The sequence below is a fragment of the Kogia breviceps genome, chromosome 5 (genome assembly GCF_026419965.1).
Source record: "Kogia breviceps isolate mKogBre1 chromosome 5, mKogBre1 haplotype 1, whole genome shotgun sequence".
Lineage (NCBI taxonomy): Eukaryota > Metazoa > Chordata > Mammalia > Artiodactyla > Physeteridae > Kogia > Kogia breviceps.
In genome coordinates this window covers 45429648-45454226 of record NC_081314.1, presented here as the reverse complement: position 1 = coordinate 45454226, position 24579 = coordinate 45429648, and the positions used below count along the sequence as shown (strand labels likewise).

At 43.6% G+C, this 24579-nt stretch overlaps 2 protein-coding genes and 1 long non-coding RNA gene across 3 annotated transcripts in view; 2 read left to right on the top strand and 1 right to left on the bottom strand.

Annotated features, from left to right (window-relative positions):
* LOC131756800 (caspase recruitment domain-containing protein 8) overlaps window positions 1-12259 on the top strand; it is a 42739-nt gene extending 30480 nt beyond the window's left edge. The window contains exons 14-18 of the mRNA XM_067033494.1: window positions 1969-2107; window positions 3404-3457; window positions 3715-3795; window positions 6363-6635; window positions 10878-12259. Of these exons, the coding sequence (XP_066889595.1) occupies window positions 1969-2107; window positions 3404-3457; window positions 3715-3795; window positions 6363-6635; window positions 10878-10975 (645 nt within the window). The 3' untranslated portion in view covers window positions 10976-12259. The remainder of the gene's footprint in view (window positions 1-1968; window positions 2108-3403; window positions 3458-3714; window positions 3796-6362; window positions 6636-10877) is intronic.
* A 3405-nt stretch (window positions 12260-15664) lies between these two features.
* IL12A (interleukin 12A) lies at window positions 15665-22707 on the bottom strand. The gene is made up of 7 exons (XM_059065021.2): window positions 22516-22707; window positions 21702-21856; window positions 18398-18511; window positions 17993-18034; window positions 17876-17917; window positions 17630-17773; window positions 15665-16099 (listed from the first exon to the last, which is right to left on the bottom strand). The coding sequence occupies exons 1-7, from the start codon at window positions 22529-22531 to the stop codon at window positions 15944-15946; spliced, it is 669 nt and encodes a 222-aa protein (XP_058921004.1). The 5' UTR covers window positions 22532-22707; the 3' UTR covers window positions 15665-15943.
* LOC131757490 (uncharacterized) overlaps window positions 22477-24579 on the top strand; it is a 34912-nt gene continuing 32809 nt past the window's right edge. The window contains exon 1 of the long non-coding RNA XR_010840918.1: window positions 22477-22597. This is a non-coding gene — a long non-coding RNA (uncharacterized lncRNA). The remainder of the gene's footprint in view (window positions 22598-24579) is intronic.

The window sequence follows — 24579 nt, the reverse complement described above, 5'->3', positions numbered from 1 at the left end:
TCAAGCCCTGGCAGATGGTACATCAAAACAGTCACGAGAAGCAAACTGCAGCCTTGTCTGGGAAGTGGAATTAAATTAGAAGGGTGTGCTTAGAGCAGTGATTCTTGGCCTTTGCTGCATAGTGAAATTCCCTGAGGAGCTTTAAAAACATTCCGTGGCCTGGGTCCCACCTCCAGAGATGCTGACTTAATTGGTCTGGGAATGGCCTGGGCATTGGGCTTATTAAAGCTCCCAAGGTGACTATAATGTGCTGCCATGTTTAAGAACCACTAGGAGAGGGAATAATACATATTGAATGGATGGATGTGCCCAGGAGGACAACGATGGGGTCCCAGGAGTTCATTCTTGCAAAAGATGTTGAAAGCTGGAGGGCTTTAAATAGTCTATGTTCTGTTAACCACATTTCTGGCCAATAAAATGGGGATAATTTCCCAGGATTGCTGTAAGGATCATACCAAGTAATGGTTTGGGAGCACTCTGAAAGTTATCAAACTGTGTAAATATAAGGTGTTCTTATTAGTTTTATGCCATTAATGATTTGCGTAACTGACATTGATCAGAAGTGCCTATTACCAGTCAGCTTGAGATAAGAGCTAAGAATTAAAAAACTAAGTCACAGCCTTTTCCCTCAAAGTGAGAGAAATACTCCATTCATGAAAAGAAATAATTTTAACATAATGTGTTACTGTAGAGATGGGTACGAAGTGCAGTGGGTCTCCAGGAGTGCTTTTCACACGGGTGATGTTTGTTCTGGGTTTGAAGGGTGAGGGATTCCCTGGAAGAGATGAACTTTCCAAAGCTCTCCCGGAAGAGGGGCCGCAGGTGTCTAAGTGAGGGGGTGGGGATGTGCAGTTGGGCTGGAGGCCCCAGGATAGTTCTGGAGAAGCTGAACAAGGAGGGATTTAGGACGCGTAGGGCCAGGGGAGGGCACTCTCTCAGCTTTGTAGGTCCTGGTGACTGACCCTTAGAAGGTTGTGAAGATAATACTAGTGACTTGGAACGGAAAGGGAGGGGGACAGGTTAAGACCATTGGTTTGTGATGGTGATGCCCAGTGTAGGTCACTGATTTTTTTTTTTTGCAGTACGCGGGCCTCTCACTGCTGTGGCCTCTCCTGTTGCGGAGCGCAGGCTCCAGATGCGCAGGCTCAGTGGCCATGGCTCACGGGCCCAGCCGCTGCGCGGCATGTGAGATCTTCCCGGACCAGGGCATGAACCCGTGTCCCCTGCATCGGCAGGCGGACTCTCAACCACTGCACCACCAGGGAAGCCCCACTGATATTTTTTAAAAGATGTATTTCTCCCGCCAGCCTTGCTAGCCAGCCTGGAGAGGAGCAGAGGGGGTGGAAGACAGGAGGCAGTCTGTGTAGTGGTTAAGAGCTCACACTCTGGAGTCACGAGGTGTGGATTCAAATTCCAGTTCCGCCACTTCCTAGGTGTGGACCTGGGCAAGTTCATTCACTTCTCTGGGATTCTTTATCCATGAAATAGTGATACGAGGATTTGTTGGGGGACGGCGGTGTTCATTGAGGACATGTGGATAAAACACTGCACGTAGTTCTGTAAATGCGGAATCATCTGCAGATTGGAGAATGATCTAGGAAAAAGATGGTGAGGAGTTTAAAAGCACCTGGGATAGGGTGGCTGATGGGTGAACACAGGTTCCATTTGGGAAAGATGAAACGTTGAAATCCGGAAAGGCTGAAAAGTTACACTTTAGAAAACTAGGGCCATGGGACTAGAAGCTTCAATGAGGTAGAAAAGCAGTTTGGAGTAAGAGTAAGGAGGACTAGAAACAGGAGAGTGAGGGGAGGTGTGATTAAGGAGTGGGATTTCCAAGGTCCAAATGTCAGTGAGCGTTCAAGCACTAACCCTTCTCATGGCCGTTATTCCTTATCTGACATTTTACGTTGTGAATTAACGCAACTTTTAAATTTCAGAAAATCACGTGTTTTTTGTTTTTTTTTAAAGGAAATTGAATTTGTGGATGGTTCACTTTTAAAATTGAAAAGTTATAGTGAAGTGTATTTGGAGCAACCAGTGGAGTTTAAATTACTTTTGGTTGAAATGGATTCCGAGGAAATTGTATGGAAAGCAAAACTGAGAGAGTGTGAGTGTTTTGCATCTTGAATTAAAACTCTGTTTGTGGGTTGAGGGGGGCAGGTGGCCTGGGTGGAAAAGCAAATAGAGTAGTTGTCTGTCCCATCAGTGTAATATTAAAACATTCGACCAAGAGAAACAGAGGCCCCAGCTCCTGGGCAGAAGTGCCGGCTCTGCTTCTCAGGCACCCACCACCCAAGTCCCCAGAGTCAGTGGGTGCACAGAGCCCATATTTGCTCTCATGTCTTTATACTCCAGAAAAGAAACCCAGTCTAATCAGTTTGGAATTCTGTGCTAGTTTAAGCAGGAAGCTTTTCTATAGGTGTGACTCCTGTTCTCAATATTATACCCTTAAGTTAGCCAGTTTGAAACAGGCCCTTTTATCCAAACTACAGTTACTTGGCTGGGAAGAGTCCTAGTTGGAACTGTGTATTGGGGGTTTTAGTATTTTTGCTCGGTACTCATCAATATGCTGAAATAAATGAACCTGAAAGATGTTACTTTTTAATCACAGCAAATGCCACAGGAATAAAGGTATTTGACATGTAGCAACCTGAATGACAGATGTTCTTCTAGACTAAGCCTCTTGGCAATTTTAAAGACCACTTTTTAAGACTTCTTTTCTTAAACTTACTTAATAATATTCTGCATTGTAAGATGGTTCTGGTCTCCATTATTTTGGCGGCCTAAGCTAACAATGCACTGAAATCTCCCATCACTATTCGGCATCTTCACTAAAGGAACCTGCGGAAGGTCTGCCTGACACATAGGCATCGATTAAAGCAGGGGCTGACTTTCACATGGGGTAGGTGGTGTCGAATCACAGGTGAAGTGTCCAGAAAGAACCCCTCAAGTACAGAATGATAATACATATATGAGATTCCTTTATGTGGAGTACATATAAATACACTTAAAATTTAAAGATGTTTATTTTTATGGCTTCCTTCTCCATATGGCCCATGATGCCAGTGTTCTGTTTACGGTAGTTCTAGATTTAAAGAAATACGGAGCGAATGACATTTCACCTGGCAGATGGGTATGGCAGATATCATGACAGTGGTGTGCGGATGACTGAAGTTTGGGAAACACTTGTCCCACAAGACGTGTTGGACGGAGTACTTGTTATTTCTCTCAAGAGTTCAAGCCCAGTGCATTTGCATACATACCAAGTTGAAACCCCAAACTCATATTTGAACTTTAGAGAGATTGCCAAGACCCTAGCGTTTCAGGTGCTTTCATAAATCGATTGCTTTACTTCCAGTTTTAAAACCACTTTTCCCAATTGCTGCTTATTGTACTTTAACAGGTGACTGGGTTCAGCATGATCAGAACCCGAACATTTCGAAAAGCAGCACAAGTGGTAAGTGCTCGTAACTGGACATTAAACTCGTCTATTCCTTCCATCCACTAGAATTTTAATTCTGCTGTGCAAATATGGTAATGTTAAGGATCTGTTCAGTGTTCCATAACTCTTAATTATCTGAACGACCTTTGAATCCATTTTCAATTTGTTTCTATCTCAATGATGATTTTTTTAAAAAAGAGCTCTAGTTTGAAGATGGGTAGATAATAAGAACCCTAAGGGAAAGCCCATTTTGTTGTTGTTGTTTTTTAAAGGTAATAGGCGGCGAAAAATGAGTAGCAGCTTACCTGACGAGGTGGTCTATGATAAAAGAATGAAGCAGATTGACACTTCAGGTTTGTAAAAACGTCATCTGTGGCTATCAGTCGTTTTCCCTCATCTTCCCCATTGACTTTCATGCAACACATGTGCTTTTTGGGTCAGTCCTTCTGGAGCCACATCCTAGGTGTGCCTGCCCTCCCAGATACTTTCTCCCTGTGTCCCAGCTCCTTAGGGCTGGACGAGGGTCCTTCTTGGTCTGCCCCAGCTTACTTTTCTGGCTTGACTGCCCACTCCCCCTGTTCACTCGGTGAAAGTAGAATGGAGGGCCAGGGGAAGCTCCTGCAGCCCGTAGGGACAGGGCCGTGGCCTGTCCATCTGTGCATTTTCCCATAACACTGAGCCTGCAGCCTTTTATGTAGAAGATAATGAATATTCATTGAAGGAGTAAATAGTGAATGTCCATGTGTGCATTCACTGGCCTCAGAGTTATTAGCTACTTTTGGGGGAAGGAGCCGCCAGCTCAGTTATTGGAGACAAAGGTCAACTTAATTTCTTCCAATTAAATGGCAGAGACCAAGGCATGATAGTTGTGAAAATACAGTAGAGATTTAAACATTTAAAAACAGTACTCCAAGGAGCCAGAAGATGGAGTATGTACCTCAAAATTCAAGTCCAGCCAGAATTCACAAATTTAAGTTAAAAAACCCAGACTCAAATTATATGAGACAAGATCTCAGGGCTTTGGGGGCCTCGTGTAACTCCCCAGATTAACCCTTTCATCAAAATACCTTTTATTCTACCGTTGTAAGAAGGTATGAATCTCTAAAAGCGGATAAACTCTCTATAGACTAAAATAAGCTATTCTTCACATGCTAGAGCAGGAGGTTGTGAGGATGACATATGTCTGATTTTACTGTATGTCACTAGAGAAAAGTTTATTATTTCTATTGAATGAACATCAAAATGAGGCCCTGGAGTTATTTTAAAAGCTAACCAAATTGGGATACAATATTTTTCCAGTTTTATTGAGATATAATTGACACAATTTGTATGCATATATTGTGAAATATTTACCAATCAAGTTAATTAGCACATCTATCATCTCATATAGCCTTTTTTTTTTTTTGGTGGTAGTGAGAATGCATAAGACCTACTCTCTTAGCAAATTTCAAGTGTACAACACAGTATTATTAACTATAGTTAACGTGCTGTATATTAGATCCTCAGAACTTACTCATTTATAACTGAATGGGAAACAATTTTATAGTAAACTGATATATAGGAAAAGTTTTTTTCTTGCAATTATTTGGCTATTTAAAATCAGCTCCAACAGCAAGTAACTAGAAATAGAATTAAAATGATCAGATACTGCCTAGAAAGGTTAAGATTTCCAACCTTTTTCGAGTTGACAATGTAGTAGCGAATAAATAAGATTTACTTTTTTAAAAAAAACTTTTAATTTTATGTTGGAGTACAGCCAATGAACAATGTTGTGATAGTTTCAGGTGCACAGCAAAGGGGCTCAGCCATACATATACATGTATCCGTTCTCCCCCAGACTCCCCTCCCATTCAGGCTGCCACATAACATTTTGGGGGCTTTGGGGATGGTCCTGAGAACTTACATTTTTGACAGATTCCCTATGCAGTTTTCACTGCAACAGTTTGAGGGGGAGGAGCACACGCCCATGTATCAGGAGACCACTAGGGGGCAGGGGCCATCCGTTAAAACCCATTCTTCAGTCTAGAACGTTAGAGAGGAAATTGAAGTGCGCTAGGGTCCAATACAAGCGTTCGGCTCACTTTAATAGATTGTTGGCTGTAGATGAGTGAAAGCGTCACGGTCCTGGAGGACGGGCAGGAAGGATTCTTCCTCCCTCTTATTCCCTTCTAATGTCACCTCCAGTGTTTGTAAGGCCTTGAGGATCCTTAACCGAGACTCTGTACCCCATGAGCTTTGCTGCACCGTAGCACAACCAGCTGAAAAGTGAGAACATAGACAATCCACCTTACTGCTAGGGCTGATATTTTTTATGGGGCCAGTGGTTTCCATTGGCAGACACATACCCTTCCAAGATTATGACACTGTTTCTTAGTGAGCAACAGATATTACAGATACCATCCCCTGGCTTTTCTGTGGAATGTCTCTTTCCCCTAATGCCAAGAGATGGTGGAATGGAGACTGCAATTCATACCTCTTGCTGTTCTCTTTATTGACCTAGTACTAAAGGTAGCATTTTGTATGTGGTGTTAACACTTAGACGAAGTTGCAGAGCTGGGCAAGGGCAAAAGCTGTATATTTTTCTTTTTGAGGCACATAAATTATTTTTGGTGCCTGATATATATATATATTTTACTCCAACCTAATTTGTGCTGCTTTATAAAACAATTTCATTCCCTGAATTATTGAATTATCATGTGAGCATTATACCCCAGTTTAATGTTGTATGAAATTGTTCCCTTTGGTCCTTAAAATAGTTGGGAAAGCAGGGATTTTTTTTGACACTTAAGTATATTTTAAAAGCAGTTATTAAAGTTTCGAATCATGGTTTCTTTTTTTATATAAAGAGAATACATTTTCATGGTAAATGGCTATAAATGAAGTGTTTAGAGGAACAACTGAGTTCTTCATGTGCTTTTAGATGGAGTGAAGACTAAAACCTTGTTAACAGACACTCAGTTGATTAACCTTGCTGAGAAGTTGGGGAAGGAGTGGGTAAAGATTGCCATTGCCAACCTGAAGTTGAAGATTAGCGATATTGACGCTATCCTGGAGAAGAAAGAAGACGTCACGATCAATAAGTTTAGGATGCTGAAGAAGTGGCAAGAAAAAGAGCAGAGTAACGCCACAGCTCAGAATTTATGGAACTGCTTGAAAAACGTCAGTTCCGTTGAAGTCCAAGATGTGCTGAAAGGTAAACAGGAAGCTATCTTAGTCATTTACTTGAAATCAAGCTGTGTCTTTGCAAATAGCAAATTTCTATTATAGAACGTGTTGCTTGTGTATTTATAAGCTCAGGTTTAGAGAACTGTGCAAATGCTGTAGCAGTAAGCATGTGGGCTGCCATAATCTAAGTAAAGGTGACTTGTGTATGCAGTCAGAAGGAGTGTTCAAATCCCATCTCAAGTGCTGGCTAGGTTTGTGACTAGGCAAAAATTTTTTTTTTTTAATTGAAGTATAGTTGGTATATAATATTACATGTCACAGGTGTGCAATATAGTGATTAACAGTTTTTATAGCTTATACTCCATTTATAGTTATAAACTACTGGCTGTGTTCCCTGTGTTGTATGATATATCCATGACTAAGCAAATTCCTTACCTGACTTTAAACCTCTATGTTCCCATCTGTCAAATGGATGCAAAACCCCAATGTCCTGGGTCTGGTGTGATAACGAAAAGAGGTCATGCATGTAAAGCTCCAGGCAGGTAGTGAGGCTCAGGCAGGGACCTGACTGGTAGCATTCATTGATCCTTCTAGGCTTTCTGTGGTGCTGAAGCAGTGCTGCAGGAGGCCACTGCGTGGCACTAGTGAACCTCCAGCAGCAAAGAAGGGAAGGGAAAGAGCAGAACCCAAGAGAGAGCTAAAGGGAGTTGTTTCTGGTCTCAATCCAGAAAACCACAGGGTTCCTTCCTTTGTTTTAAGCACTTCTTTTTTTGTGGCTTGACTTACTTAGCACATTGTTAGAATCAAGGTCAAACCAATTCACAACTTTGATTATTATATATTGTTACTATGATTAACAAATGTGGTGTTACTTCTCAGAAGCCTCAGCAAATTGGAGAGAGGTTTTTATTTGGAATTCTATTTGGACTTTTTATTCCTTAAAGAATGTAAAAGTGTGTCAGCTCCCCAAAAGCTTATGTGAAAAGTAAAAGTCTGGGGTGGCGAACTCTCAGGATGCTGTCAGGTGTGGTGGGCAAGCTTTCTGAACTCCCCCACCATTGTTTGGATGCAAAAGCTGCAAGCAGATAGAAGAGCCAGTTTTTCAATATCAAATTTTTCATTCTTTTTCTTGGGTATGTTGAAATTATGTAAGTCACTGAGGCCCACATGTGGAAATCTGCTTATTTGCATTTAGGCACTTCTGCTTCTTGACAGTCTGGCCTCTGTGCTGTGATAAGGAAATAATCACAGCCTCTTCCATCAAAGGAAGGCTTGGAAATCTGACTATCTCACAAATCCTGTAGGATGGGTTGTTATTTTTTGTTTTCTTTTTCTCTGCTGTTGACCTCACTAGATGCTTGACTTGCTGACAAGGGTTTGTGACATTTTTCAGCAGTGAAGGGGATCATAAGAGCTTCTTAGTCCATTCCCCTCATTAAATAGGAGAAAAATCTTCTGTGAGTTAAAAACAAACAAACAAAAAGCCAAAAATTTACCAGTGTTTTGTGCCCTCATGTAGCCAAAATGTCTGGTTAATTGGCTGAAGTTTGGTTTTTTATCAGGACGTTTTAGTATCTTGTAACTACAACCTTAAAAAATTATAGTGGTGTGGTTTATCTTCAGCTCAGGAAAACCCAGCCACTCCCAGGAATTCTTTTTTGAAATGGACAAGTGACTTTCTTTAAAAGCATGTGCCCTTTCCCTCCCAACAATGAATCTCTGAATTCATTTCTCTATTTTCTTAGGTTTCTTACAGGAAACGTGAAGTTAGGAAGGTGAGCTGGAAAATGAAACTTCAGGAACTTATACTTGCAAAGACCCTCACCGTGGTAATTGGGTGTGGACTCCGGAACCTAGAGCTGCACAGCCTGTGGAAGCAGCTCCTTTCACAGGCTGCCCACAGCTCACATTATTCAGGGGCAAAGGGAATGAAATATTTGGAAACCTTGAGGAAGAAAAAAACCTCTGCAATATCAAGATTTTTTTTTTTTTTGGACCTCCCACTCACACCCTCCCACCCGCTTCCCCACCCAAACAAATACACTTACAAAGGGTGCTTAAAATGACCCAACGCAGTCAGGTGAGAAATGCGATAGTTTTCCTTTTGGAGTCTGTGAACTATGAAATATATATCAAGTGTTTGAAACATTTTTAGCAGTTAAGTGTTGGAGTACTTAAATGGCACCAATTTCGTTTAGCTTTTTTCCTAATGACATTAATAATAAAAAGAGGTTCCTGTTCTTTTAGCTCCCACGCAGTCAGACACTTATGTGCCTCCAGGTACAATATGTCTTTTTATGTGGGGTATGATTTCCATGTCTCACATTACTAACCAGTCTGGCTAGTGGTCTGTTAAACCATTAAACCAATCATGTTACCTGGTCCTAGGATGATTAGACAGGAATGTAATCCTCTCCCCATCAGTGTTGGTGCAAACCCTCAGAGGTGATTGCCTCATCTCACGGGGCAAGTTCAGCTGGATCTGTCTTCAGAGTCCCTGCAGGTTTCATCAACCTTCCGAAGTCACCAGGCCAAACACTACATTTCTTGACTTTGGCCCCTGGGTCATTTACTTTGGGGAGGGTTGGCGGGTGGGGAGCACAGGAATGCCCCTCAGAAATAGCCTTAGCCAGGACCAAGGGAAAACTGTCATCTCTTCTCGAAGAGGACTTGCCCCAGGGAATCATGGGCCATATTGGCTCTTGTTAATGGGTGAAATCTTTTTTTTTTTTTTTTTTTTTTTGGTATGTATAGATACTGTCACTCTCCCAGGATCATGCATGTGGTGATTAACATTTTGGATATGTTTCGTTAACTTATTTGAAGAAACTATAAATTACCATTAGTCTCCTGTAGACATTAGCTGGAGAGTAAAATTCAATCTCAATGAATTAGAGAAACACACTTTAACTATAGCTTTGCCTGTGAAGAACAAATTGACTTTATAGGGAAGAACGTATTTCTAATGGTCAGGGATTCTGTGGAATTCAAATCAATGTCACTTTATGAGTTTTTTTTTAAATTGTTCTATATTTTAGGAAACACACCGAGTTTTAACATTCAGAAGTGTAAAATACTTAAAGGACTTGAATTTTTTAAACGTTTATTATTTTTTATAAGTTGTTTTCCAAAGAAAAGCATAATATCAGAAGTGCTTTGTATGTAAGCTGCTTTCCTAACAATTTCCAACCTTTTTCCTACTATGGATAAAGGGAAGAACAATAAATCTGCATTTGTACAGTGCTAATATGTCTTCTTTGTATTATTATTTACTGACAAATTACTTTTTAAAGCATCATATTCCTTGGTTACTATTATCTTGGCTGTTTGGGCGTTAGTTGGTTTTGCTCCCAGCCCCACTTCTTGGACTGAGGCAGAGTGAGTGTAAACTAGGCCAAGGTAAACTAACCCAGGAGTTTGCACAGATTCAGGAGAACCTGTACATCCCCTAACCCTTCTCGCTCCAGGAATGATTTAGAGTGTGTCTCCCCCCCGCCCCCCGCCCCGTGGATGGGTAGGTATGTTTTTATGTAAAACCAGGTGGATTCCTAATTAGTTCCTTACTTGTGCATCTCTGTAACAGGATTTTTCTGCATATTGGGGGCACATATTGTTATTTTTTTGGATTGCTTAAGGGGACAACCTTTCTTCCCTGCCTCATCATGTGGAAGTGTGTTTTCACTCCATTTTCTAAAGAGGCCATTTTATTTGCCGATATTTAAGTGTGCTCTCACGAGGACAGTGGTTTTCAGCGGTTAGCCCAGCCTGTTGCCCTTGCTGGAAGTCCTTGGGTTGAAGCAGCACACTGCTGGCTGAAGGTGGGGGGGTTCCAGACTGCTTGGGAATGCATCTTTTCCAGCCCACATTCCAGGGCTTGAGCATTTCTGTTAATGGCTCTGTGGATGCTGATACTAAAAGAGAGTCCCTGGGGTTGAATTCTGAGTGCAGAGTTCTGAAGTTCTTCCTGCTTTTTAAACTGGGACTTCCAGCCTTGAGCCTCCAGAAGATTTAGATCCAGTTTATTCCAATCGTGATGTAAATTTCTGGTTAAGCAGCCTGTAGTGAGGCTGCTATCTTTATTCGGCAGAAGTACATTCTTGCTGTTTGCTGTAACCTTTGGCACGAGTTTCATTTTTAGAAGGGGGTCTGATCTATGCATTTATAGCAGTGTTTCATTTTCAAGCAAGTTGAGAAATCTAAAAGATGGTTTTGTGACTTATAAAAACTTAACTGCGGGGAGGGGCTTGGCTGAGTTCTGTTCTTTCTTTAGCTGTAGGCGCCTTTTGTGAAAGGAAATCTCACCTGGAACCTGCATTGGTAAAGCGTTCAGAAGTGGAGCTGCTCTGCTGGGGGGTTACTGAGGGCTGATGAGGGGGTCATCGAGGCACCCTGCTGGACCCCTGACCCACTCCTGTCGGGGCCAGCGTGGGAACCAGCTGATCAGTTGACTGCTTGGGTCTCTGGGAGCTGTCGTCCAGGAGTTTGTATCTACGATGTCTGCAACGGGATGTAAACCCCTTTCCAGTTCACCAGTGATGGATGTTTGGGTGGCAACTCGCTTCTGAAGGGATCACATAATGCCAAACCATAGACATGTAAATTATTTAAATCAACAGGCTCGTGGAGACCTTCCAGACTTCCTTTCCCTCTGCAATGATGACAGCAGATGACAGCTGATGCACTGTCAGCCTATGTTCCAGAAGAGAACCATGAGAGCAGAGCCCCCAACTGATAAGCAATGAGCATGTACCTCAAGCAAGAAATAAACCTTTGTTTTAGGCCAAAAAACCAAAAACAAAACAGCCTTAATGAATTTTGGATTTTCCCCCATTCTAAGCATGTATAATGGTTTTGAGCCAAGCAAGCATGTGCATTTTACAATTTTTAACTTTTCTTTTGTTATTGGGAATAATTTGATTTTTAAAGACTAAAGACTTTCTTATGTATTCCTAGATTAGGAAAAGAAATGAGAAACGTGTGGAAACCCATGAAGATCTGTCTTTCTCTACCATTTTTGAGTGCTGGGGCCTGAGCACACGAATACTTGAATAACATGACATTTCCTGTACTTGAAGCTCTCACAGTGTAGTGAGGGAGAGAGGAGAAGCATAAATAACTATGATGCTGTTTGCATGGTTATGATGAGTTACTGTGTGATCTTAATACGAGAGGCAAAGGATACTGGGGTTGTGTGCATAGGCCAGAGCCAGACCGCCTGGGTTCAGATCCCAGCATCTGCCACTTACCCTGTAAGTGTCTATGGCCTCTTGGTTTAGTTTCCTCATCTATAAAAAGGGGAAGGTAATAGCACCTCCTCCTAGGGTTTTTGGGAGGGTTCTGTGCATTTGTGGTAAACACTTGTGGAAACATAGCTGGCACTTAGTAAGCACGGAGTAAGCATTAGTTCCTATTGCTTCTGAAAAAGGTTACGTGAGTGTATTGTCTCTGATGTTTCATTGATGTCATAATTTATACTCCTAATTTTAATATCATACTCAAAGATACATACATGCAACTAAAGTTTTTGACTTGTTCTGACCAAATACATTTCAACCGAAAAGTTGATACAATTCAGGTTTTGGAAAATTGTCATTGGGTTTTTTCTTTTTTTTTTTAACATCTGTATTGGAGTAAAATTGCTTTACAATGGTGTGTTAGTTTCTGTTTTATAACAAAGTGAATCAGCTATACGTATACATATATCCCCATATCTCCTCCCTCTTGCGTCTCCCCCGCTCCCACCCCTCTAGGTGGTCACAGAGCACCGAGCTGATCTCCCTGTGCTTCCCACTAGCTAGCTATTTTACATTTGGTAGTGTATATATGTCCATGCCACCGTCTCACTTTGTCACAGCTTACCCTTCCCCCTCCCCATGTCCTCAAGTCCATTCTCGAGTAGGTCTGTGTCTTTATTCCCATCTTGCCCCTAGGTTCTTCATGACCTTTTTTTTTTCTTAGATTCCATATATATGTGTTAGCATGCGGTATTTGTTTTTCTCTTTCTGACTTATTTAAAAGTTTTCTCAGCTCAGACTACTACAACAAAATACTGCAGACTGGGCGGCCTAAACAACAGGCGTGTGTTTCTCACAGTTCTTGAAGTTGGGAGGTCCAAGATGAGGGTGCTGGTGGATCTGGTGTCTGGTGAGAGCTATCCCTGGTTTGCAGCAGGCCACCTTGTCACTGTGTCCTCACATGGAGGTTGGGGGGAGATCTCTCCAAGTCTCTTATAAGGGCACCGATCCCACTATGAGGGCTCCATGCTTATGACCTAACCTCCTAAAGGCCCCGTCTCCTAATACTGCCACACTGGGGATCAGGGCTTCAACATATGAATTTTAAGGGAACACAAACGTTCAGTCCACAGCGATACTGTAGGTGCACTTTGCCTTAAACGAGGAAGCCACAGTTACGCTAGCTAAAACCAAATGTTTTGTCCTTAAACAAGGACAACAACTGTATGGCCCAGGGTGACATGGCCAGGGGGGCTCACGGTCTCTGTCTGTGCTGGCTTCAGACAAAGCTGGTTTTCTCCCCTCCCATGTTTTCTTTCCTCCTTAGGGTGTCTAAGGCCCTTGTGCATCTCTTGCGTTTTCCCAAACCCACCTTTGGATGTCTGGCCAGACCACTCCCCAGAACTGACCCCTTTCCCCAAAGCTCTCGGCTCTCAGTAGGGCAGCTGGCAGCTGTTTTTTATGTTAATTCTCTGATTCAGTCATTTTTAGGTGTGAGAAACACTAAAACTGTTTATTTCCTTTTTAAAAAAGTAATTTGTTATCAAGTGTCTCTAGTAGGCTAGGTCTGGGGCCTGTTTTTAGGGGGGACCTTGGTCTCACCAAGTTACTTTGCTCCCACCCTCTGTTCTGGAAAGGCAGGACCCTGCTTTTTTTGCTGTTGTGTCTTGCACCAGATGGCCTCCTCTGCTGAACGCCCCCGATTAGCTGAGTGCCCTGGAGGGACAGGGCGTCACTGAGGTCTTCAAGCAAACCGTCTAACAATTTTAAAAAATTGGTGTTCGGCACTGACTAGATGCCAGCACTGTACCGAGTGATTCAGTCCTCACAATAGTGCTGTGAAATAGGGGCTACAGTTTTCTGAATTTCACGGATAAGAAAATAATAGCAAAGGGGCTTTAACCAATTTGGCCCGGTCACCAAACCCAGAGGCTAATAATCATTGTCAAAGATTGCTCACATTTATTGTGTACAGATTACGTGCCAGGTGCAATGCTAGTGCTTTGTAGGAGTTGCTCCGTTTAACCCCTGATCCATCAGATCAAGGTTCTAGTAGTATCTTCACTTTTTTTGTTGTTGTTTTTGGCCGGGCCTCGTGGCTTGCGGGATCTTAGTTCCCTGACCAGGGATTGAACCCGTGACCCCTGCAGTGGCAGTGCGGAGTCCTAACCGCTGGACTGCCAGGGAAGTCCCTATCTTCACTTCTTAGAAGAGGAAACGGGTAGGGTGAGGGCAAAACAACGTGGCCACATCATACAAGTTATAAATGGCAGACCCAGGCTTAAAACAAAAAAACCAGAAAACTGACCATGTGGTGAAGAATGGAATTAGTTGTGAAGATGTTTCTTGGGCCAGTCATGTTTTTGAAGCATATGTCATGGCAATTTCTAGAACGAAAGCGACCCTTTGTGTGCCACTTTGTCCCTTTGTATAAACCCAGTCTGTAGCAGTCAACAGGCTTTCCTCTCCTTGTTTATGGGCACAGACAACTGGCCAGACAACAGACAAGTCGCCATTTGTTGGTGGGGGGTGGGGGAGGAGGGGGAGGAAGGCAGGGTCGGGGCGGGGATGGCAGCAACTCGACAGCGCCAGCTTCATCGAAGCCATGAGTTCTTGCCACAGTCGAAGCTGCCGACCCCAAAACCGATACTTAAAGGCAGGAAATGCCTACCTGTGAATCACCTGCCAATCATCCAAGCTTGGGGAGGAATTCCTAAAGAAAAGAAGGTATGTGATGGGATCCAGCTTGATGATTTCTCTCTAATTGTACATCAAGTGGGGTGAGACTCTGAAAAATGAGTAAGTTTCCCCACACGTGAGGACCTGGGGTGGCCATACACACTCCCCTCCCTGTTTACAGGGATAAGAATGGAGCTCTGGAGGGGAGGATTCACATGAGGAAAGGTAGGGGGGACTGGACGGACTCTGAATCATTCATTTCTTACAACCTTTTCATATTAAGGAGGAATGTGATTATCAGATCAGAGTTTGAAAATGACATGGTATTCCATCAGGTAAATTTTCTAAAATCCTCATGGTTTAAAGAATTAAAAAGCACATCTCTTAAGCCAAAGGAAGGCAATTATCCATGTGGTTCAGGCAGAAGTGCTATATAATTTAAAGCAAAGGGAGAGTTTTTCTAGTTGTAATTTAGAAACAACTTCCCCCTGAGAGCCCAAAGGGTCACAAAAATTAGAATAATTTGACTAGAAGACCTCTTAATGATGCTTTTCCCAGTTGGTGGATATTATTATGTATTTGTTTAATGCACAGTATGTTATGGGGCTGTGGTTAATAGGGAAAAACATTTTTATGTATTTTATTTTTAGATTCAGATGTTGAACAAAAGTAATAACGTATATTCTCAAAAATTAACTCACTCAACGACCTCAGTATTAAGTCAGGTCTAGTCTTATGAGGCTCCCTTTAAAATATGAGATTAAAGGAACTAGAAAATGAGTAAGAATATCATGGCATTCTTTCTAAGGTGATTTTGTTCAAATTTCATCAGTTTTCAGTTTCCCCATGATGTGTATTTTAACAAAGTATTCCAATCACATTAGAAAAATATGAGAATTACTTTAATTCAGTCATTTTATTTTAAAACAACATAAGGCATATCTCAAATCCACTTGACAATAAATATCTTAATAAATATAACATAAATAAATATAAGTTAGTTCACATGCTTTCATGAACACAAAATTATATAAATAAATATTTTAAAATAAATTATGCTTGAGAGTACAAACTCTTTGGTACTGAAATAGCTTATAAATTCTTGCTCTTCTATTAAAGGGAAAAAAGAAAAACACGTTCTGGGAGGACATTTCCCCTCCTTATCAATTTGCTCATGAAAACTTAACTTATCCATAGTAAATATGAAATAGACTTGATCAAAGGGATCATGTGGATAGAACAGTCACATCCTGCAAATCTGGAGTAATGACTAATGTAAACAAGCATGAGAATCCCTGTACCAGCTAAAGTAGGAACAGGTCAAGCCACCCCCGCCCCCGTTCTTAACGCATGCCCTATTACAACTTCTTTGGTTCCAATATTTATAAAAATGACTTTAAGTTTAGGAGAGAATCTCAGCTTTTTAGGAAGAACTCAGATAGCTCATCATTCTGTCAATGGTTACCACACGAATTCTGAAGGCATGAAGAAGTATGCAGAGCTTGATTTTAGTCTTATAAAAATCCAGTTCTTCCAGGGAGGGTTTCTGTGACACAGTCTTGCTGTGGGAATTCAGGGCCTAGGAGAATAAATATTGAGCATGACATAGACAGTATTCCAAAATTAAAACGTTCATCCATAAAGATGGGTGAAGCCAATACATGTCTCAGAGACTGCAACCCACTCCCTCACTGCATCTCCTAAACCAAATCAAATCCACTCCCAGCCAGATGGACAGGCAGAACCTGAGAGAAGAAATGCTCATTATCCAAGCACATGGATCTTCAGTGAGCTCCGAAAAGACCCTGAAAGCTATTTAGAAAATCATCAGTGGGAGTTGTATTTTAGAAAGGAACAATTCTGTTAAGATGACATCTGCTGTGATATGTAATTAATTTTTATATGTTACATTAAGAAGCGACATCTTTTTTAGAACGGGGAGGTGATGGATTGCTATTGATTGGAAACTCTCAGTCAGTATCAGACCTGTTGACTAAAGACTCTTATTCATGTGAGATAAATAAACCTGGCAGTTTGAGCCCTTTAATTTGATAACACAATGCAAGACCATATATTTGCACAATGATCAGCAGTTTGGCTTGTACTTCCTCACAAAAAGCCTAAAAGAAAGGTAGGGTGGGTAAAGTCATCCCGTTTTACAGAGGAAGAAACTGAGGCACAGAGGGACAAAAGGTCTGGGCATAGTTGTCTGATTACTTGTAGAACTGATTCGACTCTTGGTCCTGAAAATGAAATATCATCTACAACTCTCTAGATGGTAACATTCTTTGATACTTGCATGATGTTCACTGCCTTTCAAACAAGTAATCTGGCAGCCCCCCCCCCAAAAAAAAATTAAAAAAGGATGCATGAAATAAATTTCTTTTCAGACAATCATTTCTGATGCTGTATTTTTATCCCATGCCCTGGCCAACATGGCACTCGCCCTGCTCTTTCTTAAGTGGATAATTCTGTTTTATGTTAGCGTCATGTGCTATGGTGATTCAGAAAGTTACAAAGCACGTTCTTGTCTATGAGTAACACTGTGGCTGTCCCCAGGTGATAGGTCATTCTTTTCTTTCATTCACATTTTTGGTTCAGCATGTGTCATATCCAGGCACAAGCCCCTCTTGTCTTCTCTAGCAGTATTTGCAGATATGCATGCCAGCCCCTTGCATGTACATCCCAGAGGCTTTAGAGATGCATGAGAAGATGAGTGCAGTGCAATCCCTTTGATGGGGGTTTAAATCCTGCTCTGCCGCTTCCAAGCTGTGTGACCTCAGACAAGTGGCTAACGCTCTAAGCATTGGTCTCCTCATTTGCACAGAGACCCCAAGTGGTTGCCAAGGGGACAGCATAAGGAAATGTATGCACCTTTGCCCAGAGCCTGGTGCATACAGCATGGTCAACAAGCAGGAGGCTGCTTTCCTTAATGTGACCTGCTCATGTTGCCCTCTTTCTCTAGAGGGTGCCCTGAAGGCTGTCTCCCCCAATATGTAGCTGGCTTCAGAAGGGGGCATTTCAGGCCTCTCCCAATCCAGGAAGGGCTGATGGTATACCTCTTCATCAGGGACCCTGGCTGGCAGTCTCAGCATGAAGAAGGCCTTACCTGCATCAGCTCAGCAATAGCTGCCAGCATGTTCTGATCCAGAAAGATCTGCCTCTTAGGATCCATCAGAAGCTTTGCATTCATGGCCTGGAACTCCATGTGGTACATCTTCAAGTCCTCATAGATACTGCTAAGGCACAAGGTCTGCATAATACGACAAAGTGGGGAAGGAACTATTGAGATGGGCTAAAAACGTACCACCCCTTCCCCTACCGTTGCCTTTGAGGAAAGAATTTTGTGTCTTACCAACATAAAAGAGCTCTTTCTGGAAGCCAGGCAACTCCCATTCTAGAAGAAAAAATAATCACATATCAATGACATGAATTCATAATATGAGCTAAAACCTTCAATTTTCTGACTTACAGTTATTAAAGAAGTCTTTCTGGAAGCCAGGCAACTCTCATTCTAGAGCCAAAAAAAAAAACACCCCACACATCAAAGACGTTAATTATTAATTCTTAATGTAAATTTTTCTGACTTTTCTTCTCAAACATATCTTTTTTTTTTTTACTCTGGTAAAAAATACATGTAAAATTTACCATATTAACTATTTTTAAGTGTACAGTTCAGTACTGTTAAGTATATCTCACACTGTTGTGAAAAACCACATTTTTATAAATTTTTTTTCCAAATTAGAACTTCTGCAATGGGACCTGTTAAAGTCCCATGGTGATGGACCCCAGAAGCATGCACATTTTTGGAAGAAGACGAGGTCTGATGCACAGCTCTTAACTGTATTACAAGCTTTGGGAGGAAAACCCTCTATACCGTGGCTAATTCCAGTGGTAAGCAGGCCTCCACTGTGCTGGTTCTATCTTTGGTGATATCTTCATGATCAATCTCTTCAGAAGTGCAGGAGTAAAATTCTAGGGTTTGTCTGGCCTGTAAAACATAAAGAGAAACCCAGTTTACAAGATTAATAAGGCACCCAGCTCCCCATGGCACTGGCACCAAAGCTAGAGCCGGCTGCCCTTGACCTCCACCTCTGATCTGTAGGAATTTTAGGGTCTTCGTAAGACAAAAGGAAACAGATCATTTACACTCTCTCCATCCCTCCTCCCCTTTTGCTTAGGACATGTTTCTCTGGATGATATGCTTTTCCATTATGTAAACACTATAAATCATTTCAACAGGCTGTGCTAATCAGCCTCTACACCACGCTGTGACACTTGCTTCTGGTGAAAACCGTTTTTTCCTTTTGCCAGCATGGCTGAGTTTTATGAATATCTTTTGCAAGAATAGCTTCTAAAGGGGGACTGTTAGGTCACTACTTGATGAACATAACAAACATGCAACCCTAAAGACAAGCAGAGATTTAATATGTGGTGTACACACACGCACGTGCACACACACACACACACCAACAGATGTCATCTTACAGGCATGTTGACTATAATTATGATATTAAGAAGTCGATGACATTTTGACTGAAGAGCGAGATCATTGTTCCATTTAACAAGCCTGATGTGTGCCAGGCACTCTGCTAGGTACTAAGGAAGGTGACAAAGAAGGGGACTATGTTATGTCCCCCAGAATTCCAAGTTCGGCTGTGGAGTCAGGCAAGTGCCCAAATGACCAGGAGACATGCTGGCAAGTGAGAAGGGCTGACAAGGGTCAGAAGGCTCTGGGAAGGGGGTGGAAAGGGAAGCAAAGTCTTCCCCAGAGATGGGGCATCTACAGAGGAGGGGGAATTTCAGATAGAGGGAACACCGTGAACCATGAATCAAAGCTTGAGAGTACAGAACATGCTGGGGTACAAGTAGTAAAATTCCTGTCTGTGGTAAGCAGAATAATGCCCCTGCCAAAGATATCCACCTCCCAATCCCTGGAACCACAGACTAGGTTATGTTACGTGGCAAAGGGGAATTACGGTCGCAGATGAAATTAAGGTTGCTAATCAGCCGACTCTAAAATAGAGAGGTTATCCTGGAGTGTCTGGGTGGGTCCAGTGTAATGACTGGGTCCTTATAAGCAAAAGAGAGAGTCAAGAGAGTCAAGCTCAGAGTGATGCAGCATGATTAAGTGTCATTTGTTGGCTTTGAGGATGGAAGGGGGCCACCAAGGAATGTGGGCTGCTTTTAGAAGCTGGAAAAGGCAAGAAAATTGGATTCTCCCCTAGAGTCTCCAGAAAGGGATACAGCTCTGTTGACACCTTAATTTTACTCCAGTGAGACCTATTTTGGATTTCCGAACTCCAGGGCTGTAAGATAATAAATTTGTGTTGTTTAAAGCCACTAAATTCATGGTAATCTGTTACAGCAGCAATAGAAAATGAATACACTGTTCCTGGAGGTGGTCAAGCAGATCGAGGCAGCTGCTATTCTGAGCAGGTTCTAAAAAGTTAGATTTGCAATTATACTTCAATAAGGAAGAAAAATCTCCAAATAACACAATAGATTTATTTCTGTGATAATTGCCTTCTTTATTCCAAAATGAAAACGGTGACTATCTCTCTATTACTATTGCATGGTTAAAAAAGATGACCTTCAAGAATCTAGAAAATAGTGCCTGGCATACAGTAGGCACTCAATAAGTACTTGTTGAATGAAAAAAATGAATAAATAGAGCAAAAAAAATTAGACTTGAAAATGTGGGCCCACTGCTATAGTTTTTCAGATCTTTTCAGGAGAAGCTGGAAATTTGGATCCTTGTATGGGAGGTCTACTTTTTCAATGGCATCAAACTCAAAAATCAAAATGAAATAAAAAAGACATGGCCAAACTCTACAGATCTGTGGACTAGATATGGCCTGTGAGTCACATGCATTTGCCACCTCTATTTTCTCTGCAAGTAGCCAGCTGATTTGTTCTGACAAAATTGATGCAGGAATCATATTAAAAAATCAAATGGAGTTCTGCAGTCTTTCACCTTTGGTGCTGCATCTGGGAGTAGAAGAGTCAGCTTTTTCACATAAAGCATCTATTTAAATAGGAGCTCCTAAATTTTACCCATATCGAACCTTTCTTTAGGAATCAAAGCACCTATCTCTGCAGTTTTCACTTGGTGAGCTGCCTTTTTTTTTTTTTTTTTTTTTTTTTTTGCGGTATGCGGGCCTCTCACTGTCGTGGCCTCTCCCGTTGCGGAGCACAGGCTCCGGACGCACAGGCCCAGCGGCCATGGCTCACGGGCTTAGTTGCTCCGCGGCATGTGGGATCTTCCCGGACCAGGGCACGAACCCGTGTCTCCTGCATCAGCAGGCGGATCCTCAACCACTGCGCCACCAGGGAAGCCCAAGCTGCCTTTTTAATTAAGATGGATTGAACTGTAAGGAAAAACTGGCAGCACGTTATGAAAGATTAGAAGGGGGAAAAAAGTTCATTAAGGAGGACTTGTGGCATTGAGCTTACTTTAAGATATTCATAAAGCAACAAGCTAGAAATCTTCAAGAAAGATTTACTAGAGAGTAGGAAGGCGAAAGGACATCTTTTAAAACATCAGTCTTAGGCCGTTGCAGCAAAAGCAATAGATGTTGGAGTGCTTTTAAAGGAAGAAAAATATTTTTTTTGCATTAAAATATGAAAGCTAAAAAGATGACTGAAGCTGTAAATAAAATTAGATAACTCTCTCCCTAGAAAATGAAGCCTGGATGTGCACTGTCACGAGCTCCCTGAAATGTGATGCTCCAGCAACAAGCCGAGTCACCAGACTGGAAGCTGGAGAGGAGCATTAGACGCAAGGCTAATTCATCTTCGCAGGCCCTGGAGCACAGAGGCCGCCCCTAATAGCGGTTTCCTGGATTGATAAGTGCGTCAGAGGAACAGTGTGGGCCTGACACAATTCCATTTCTGTTGGCAGGCTACAAGGAACACTGTAAGTATCCACTTTCCTCTGTGTAGACACAGCCCAAACGAATGCCATTATAATTTATCACCCCTCCTGCTTTCTCTGGAGACACAGTTTCATTGAAACTCTTTAGCTAATAGTTGGGCCATCTGTAAAGTTCCCTCTTCTCTTGACAGCTCCTGATCAACTTCCACAATTTCCCTGCAGTTCCTTCAGGTGACTAGGGGTTCGGAGATGCCCCTTCACTACAGAGGCTGCAAAGTGGGAACCAGGACATTGAAACGCTCACCTTCTGAAGGGTGTTGCTGACGGCTCTCAGCAGGTTTTGGGAGTGGTTGAGGCACTGGAACATTCCGGGGCCCTCTGTGGTGGCGGGGAGGTTCCTGGCCAAACTCAAGTGGTCCAGGTGGTGGAGGAGGACCAGAATGGCCACAAGGAGGAGGCCTGAAAGGGAATGGGGGGCAAGATGCACTAGCCTACCTCCATCTCCCATCTCTTCTGGCCGTCTCCACCCATCCACTTCTGGGCACCAGCCTCCCTCCACCCGTTTCCAGTCTTCCTTCGGCAACTGAGAGATGAATCAGGTTCTTGGAGGACAGCGCTCTGGGCTAGCTTTAGAAGCCTACTCGCTGTCACGGCCACCTTGTGAGTTCAGACAGGGGAGGGGTGTGGACAGAGTTCACCCAGAAGAAGTCTCCATTTCAGGAGGAGGGCAAGTGAGGCCAGGTGGTGGAGCAACCCAGTGTTTTGTAAGCAGTGGGGTGACAAAGCCTCGCTTTGAAGCCGGCTGGGATCTGCCCTCTTAGAGCTGTAGCCTAGGGACCCTGGGCAAGAAACCATCCCGTGGCGCCTCAGTTTCTCATCTGTGAAGTGGGCATAATACTTAGCTCACAGGGCTCTTTCAAGGTTAAAAGAGACGATATCCTATCGAGCGCAGGGTGAGCCCGCAATGTCTTTCCCCCTTTCGTTCTCCTCTGCCCGAAGATTACTGACTGCCTTCCAGGCTCCGCGGAGCCTGTCCCAAGTTTCTGCCTCCTCTTCCCGGCCGCCGCCCCTCCCCGCCCACCCGAGCGCCGAGCGCTCGTCTCCGGCTGGTTACTCACTGCGCGGCGGGCACATGCTGAGCGGCGCTGCGAGGGCACCGAACCGAGCGGGCAGCTGGACGCAGACGGGTGCACGCGGCAGGTGAGGGCGGTGGTTGGGAAGCCGACCCGGGGGGATCACATTTTTATAATTGCCCGAGGCGCGGCAGGACTTTCCCGGCCCTCTGGTCTCTTGCTTTCTTTCTCTCTCTGTCTCCTCTCTACATCAGCTTCTCTGTGACACGTGGAGCCTGGCCCGCGGGGCTTGCGGCGCTTTCGGATTAACTCTCAGGGCACCCGGCCGCAGTCGTTCCGGGACGGCCCCGCCGCCTCCGGTCTGGCACAAAACGAAAGAGAAATTTGCGCAGAGTCGCGGCGCGGGGTCCCCGGGCAAGCCCGACCCCTGTCCCGCCACCCTCGGACGGCCCCCGCCCCCAGGTACCCACCCCTGGCCCCGCCTCCCTGCAGCGCCCCCTCCCGACGGAGCGCCGAGTAGGGCCACCGGCTCTCCATCTATATCCAGGATGAGCCCTGACCTCTGGCCTGGTTCTGGACAGGGGTGAGCAAATCATTCATTTATCATTCCTTTATTCAGATAGTCCACGGTGTGCTAGGCCGACCTTGTGCCAAGTGCGGGGCACCCAGCAGTGAACAGGTCACTTTGGGGGCGCTCCCACACCAGATCTGACTCAATGTGTTTTGTTCCTGGGTACCCTCTTAAACACGGAAAGGGATGAAACCAGACTGGCTATGCTGTAACTACTCTTCTAGAGAATACAGTTTTTTTACAGTGTCCAGGAGAGAATCGTTACAAATTTAGTGGGATGTATATACAGGGTCTTGGCAGGAGAGGCCAGAGAGAGGGCACGTCAGCAGGAGCAACGGGGGTAAGGAGGCAGCAAAAGCTCCCAGAAGTAGGGGGCTGCGACCTGAATGTTGAAGGGTGACTAGGCATTAGACCGCTTCCAGTGGGATGGGATGCAGGTTCTAGGTGGAGGGAACAGAGATCAGAAGCACAGTCAGGGAAGGTAGAGAGAGGTGGCGATCTAGGGGTCCTATATACAGGGTGTGAGGTTGGTGAGGGTGATGGGGCTGTGCGGTGAGGGTAGTAGATGCCATGCTAAGGAGTGTACATTCTGCTGAGGGTGGTGGGGAACCTTCTAAGGTTTTAGGCAGGAGACATGGTTGGATTTGCATGATGGGAAAATCTTTCAGCAGTAGTGTGGAGGATGGATCCCAGGGGTCAGGAGTGGGAGAGTGTGGCCAAGGCCCTATTCAAAATGGAGGGTGGGCAAGAGGGATCCTTAGGGTGAGGAGGGACCAAGACTTGGTAACTCCTCAGGTAAGAGGGATAGGAAGGTGCTGAGAATGGCTGAATGGAGGTTGTTCCAGTTCCTGCACAGGGGTTACTGTAAGAAGGGAATGAGTTTGGAGGAGACACTGAGAAGTTCCACTTTGGATGTGTTGGGTTTGAGGTTCCTGTGGGACTTTTCAGTTCACTCATTTCTACCACGAGCATTAGTCACCCTGGGTATGTGTGAATGGGAGGGGTGTGTTTGGTCACTCACTCAGCATCTCTGATGGATCTGACTGCACTAAAGCCCCAGGACTTCACAATGGAGCTGCCAGTGCCCACTAAACTTGCATAAAACTTGGACAGGGATAAGCCTTTTGGAATACAGGAGAGAAGAGAGGGCGCTTCCTCTGGATCCCTGTTGAAGTAGGGAAGGATGAGGAAAGCCTTGAGATGTTACCATGAACACTCGGCAGGACCAACCTTTACTGAAGATGGAGTGATGAAGCCAACTAGGAGAAAGGAGAAAGCTGTGTTAACCCCTTGTCTGATTCAAACTCTCTCTGTTGTTGGCATCAGTCCCCCTAGCAGATCATCTGCTCAAGGGTGATGAGGTACCCACCATAGGGACTTGTAGATCTCTGTAAAATGGGAGCAATAGTTAATCTTCAAAGCTCCTTCCAATGCTGCAGTCTGTGAATTACCCCTTGGGAATAGAGGGCAATGCATTGTTAGAAACAATTGCATCTAGCAGATTGTGTGAAGCAAATGACAGGTGCTGAGCTGTGTTG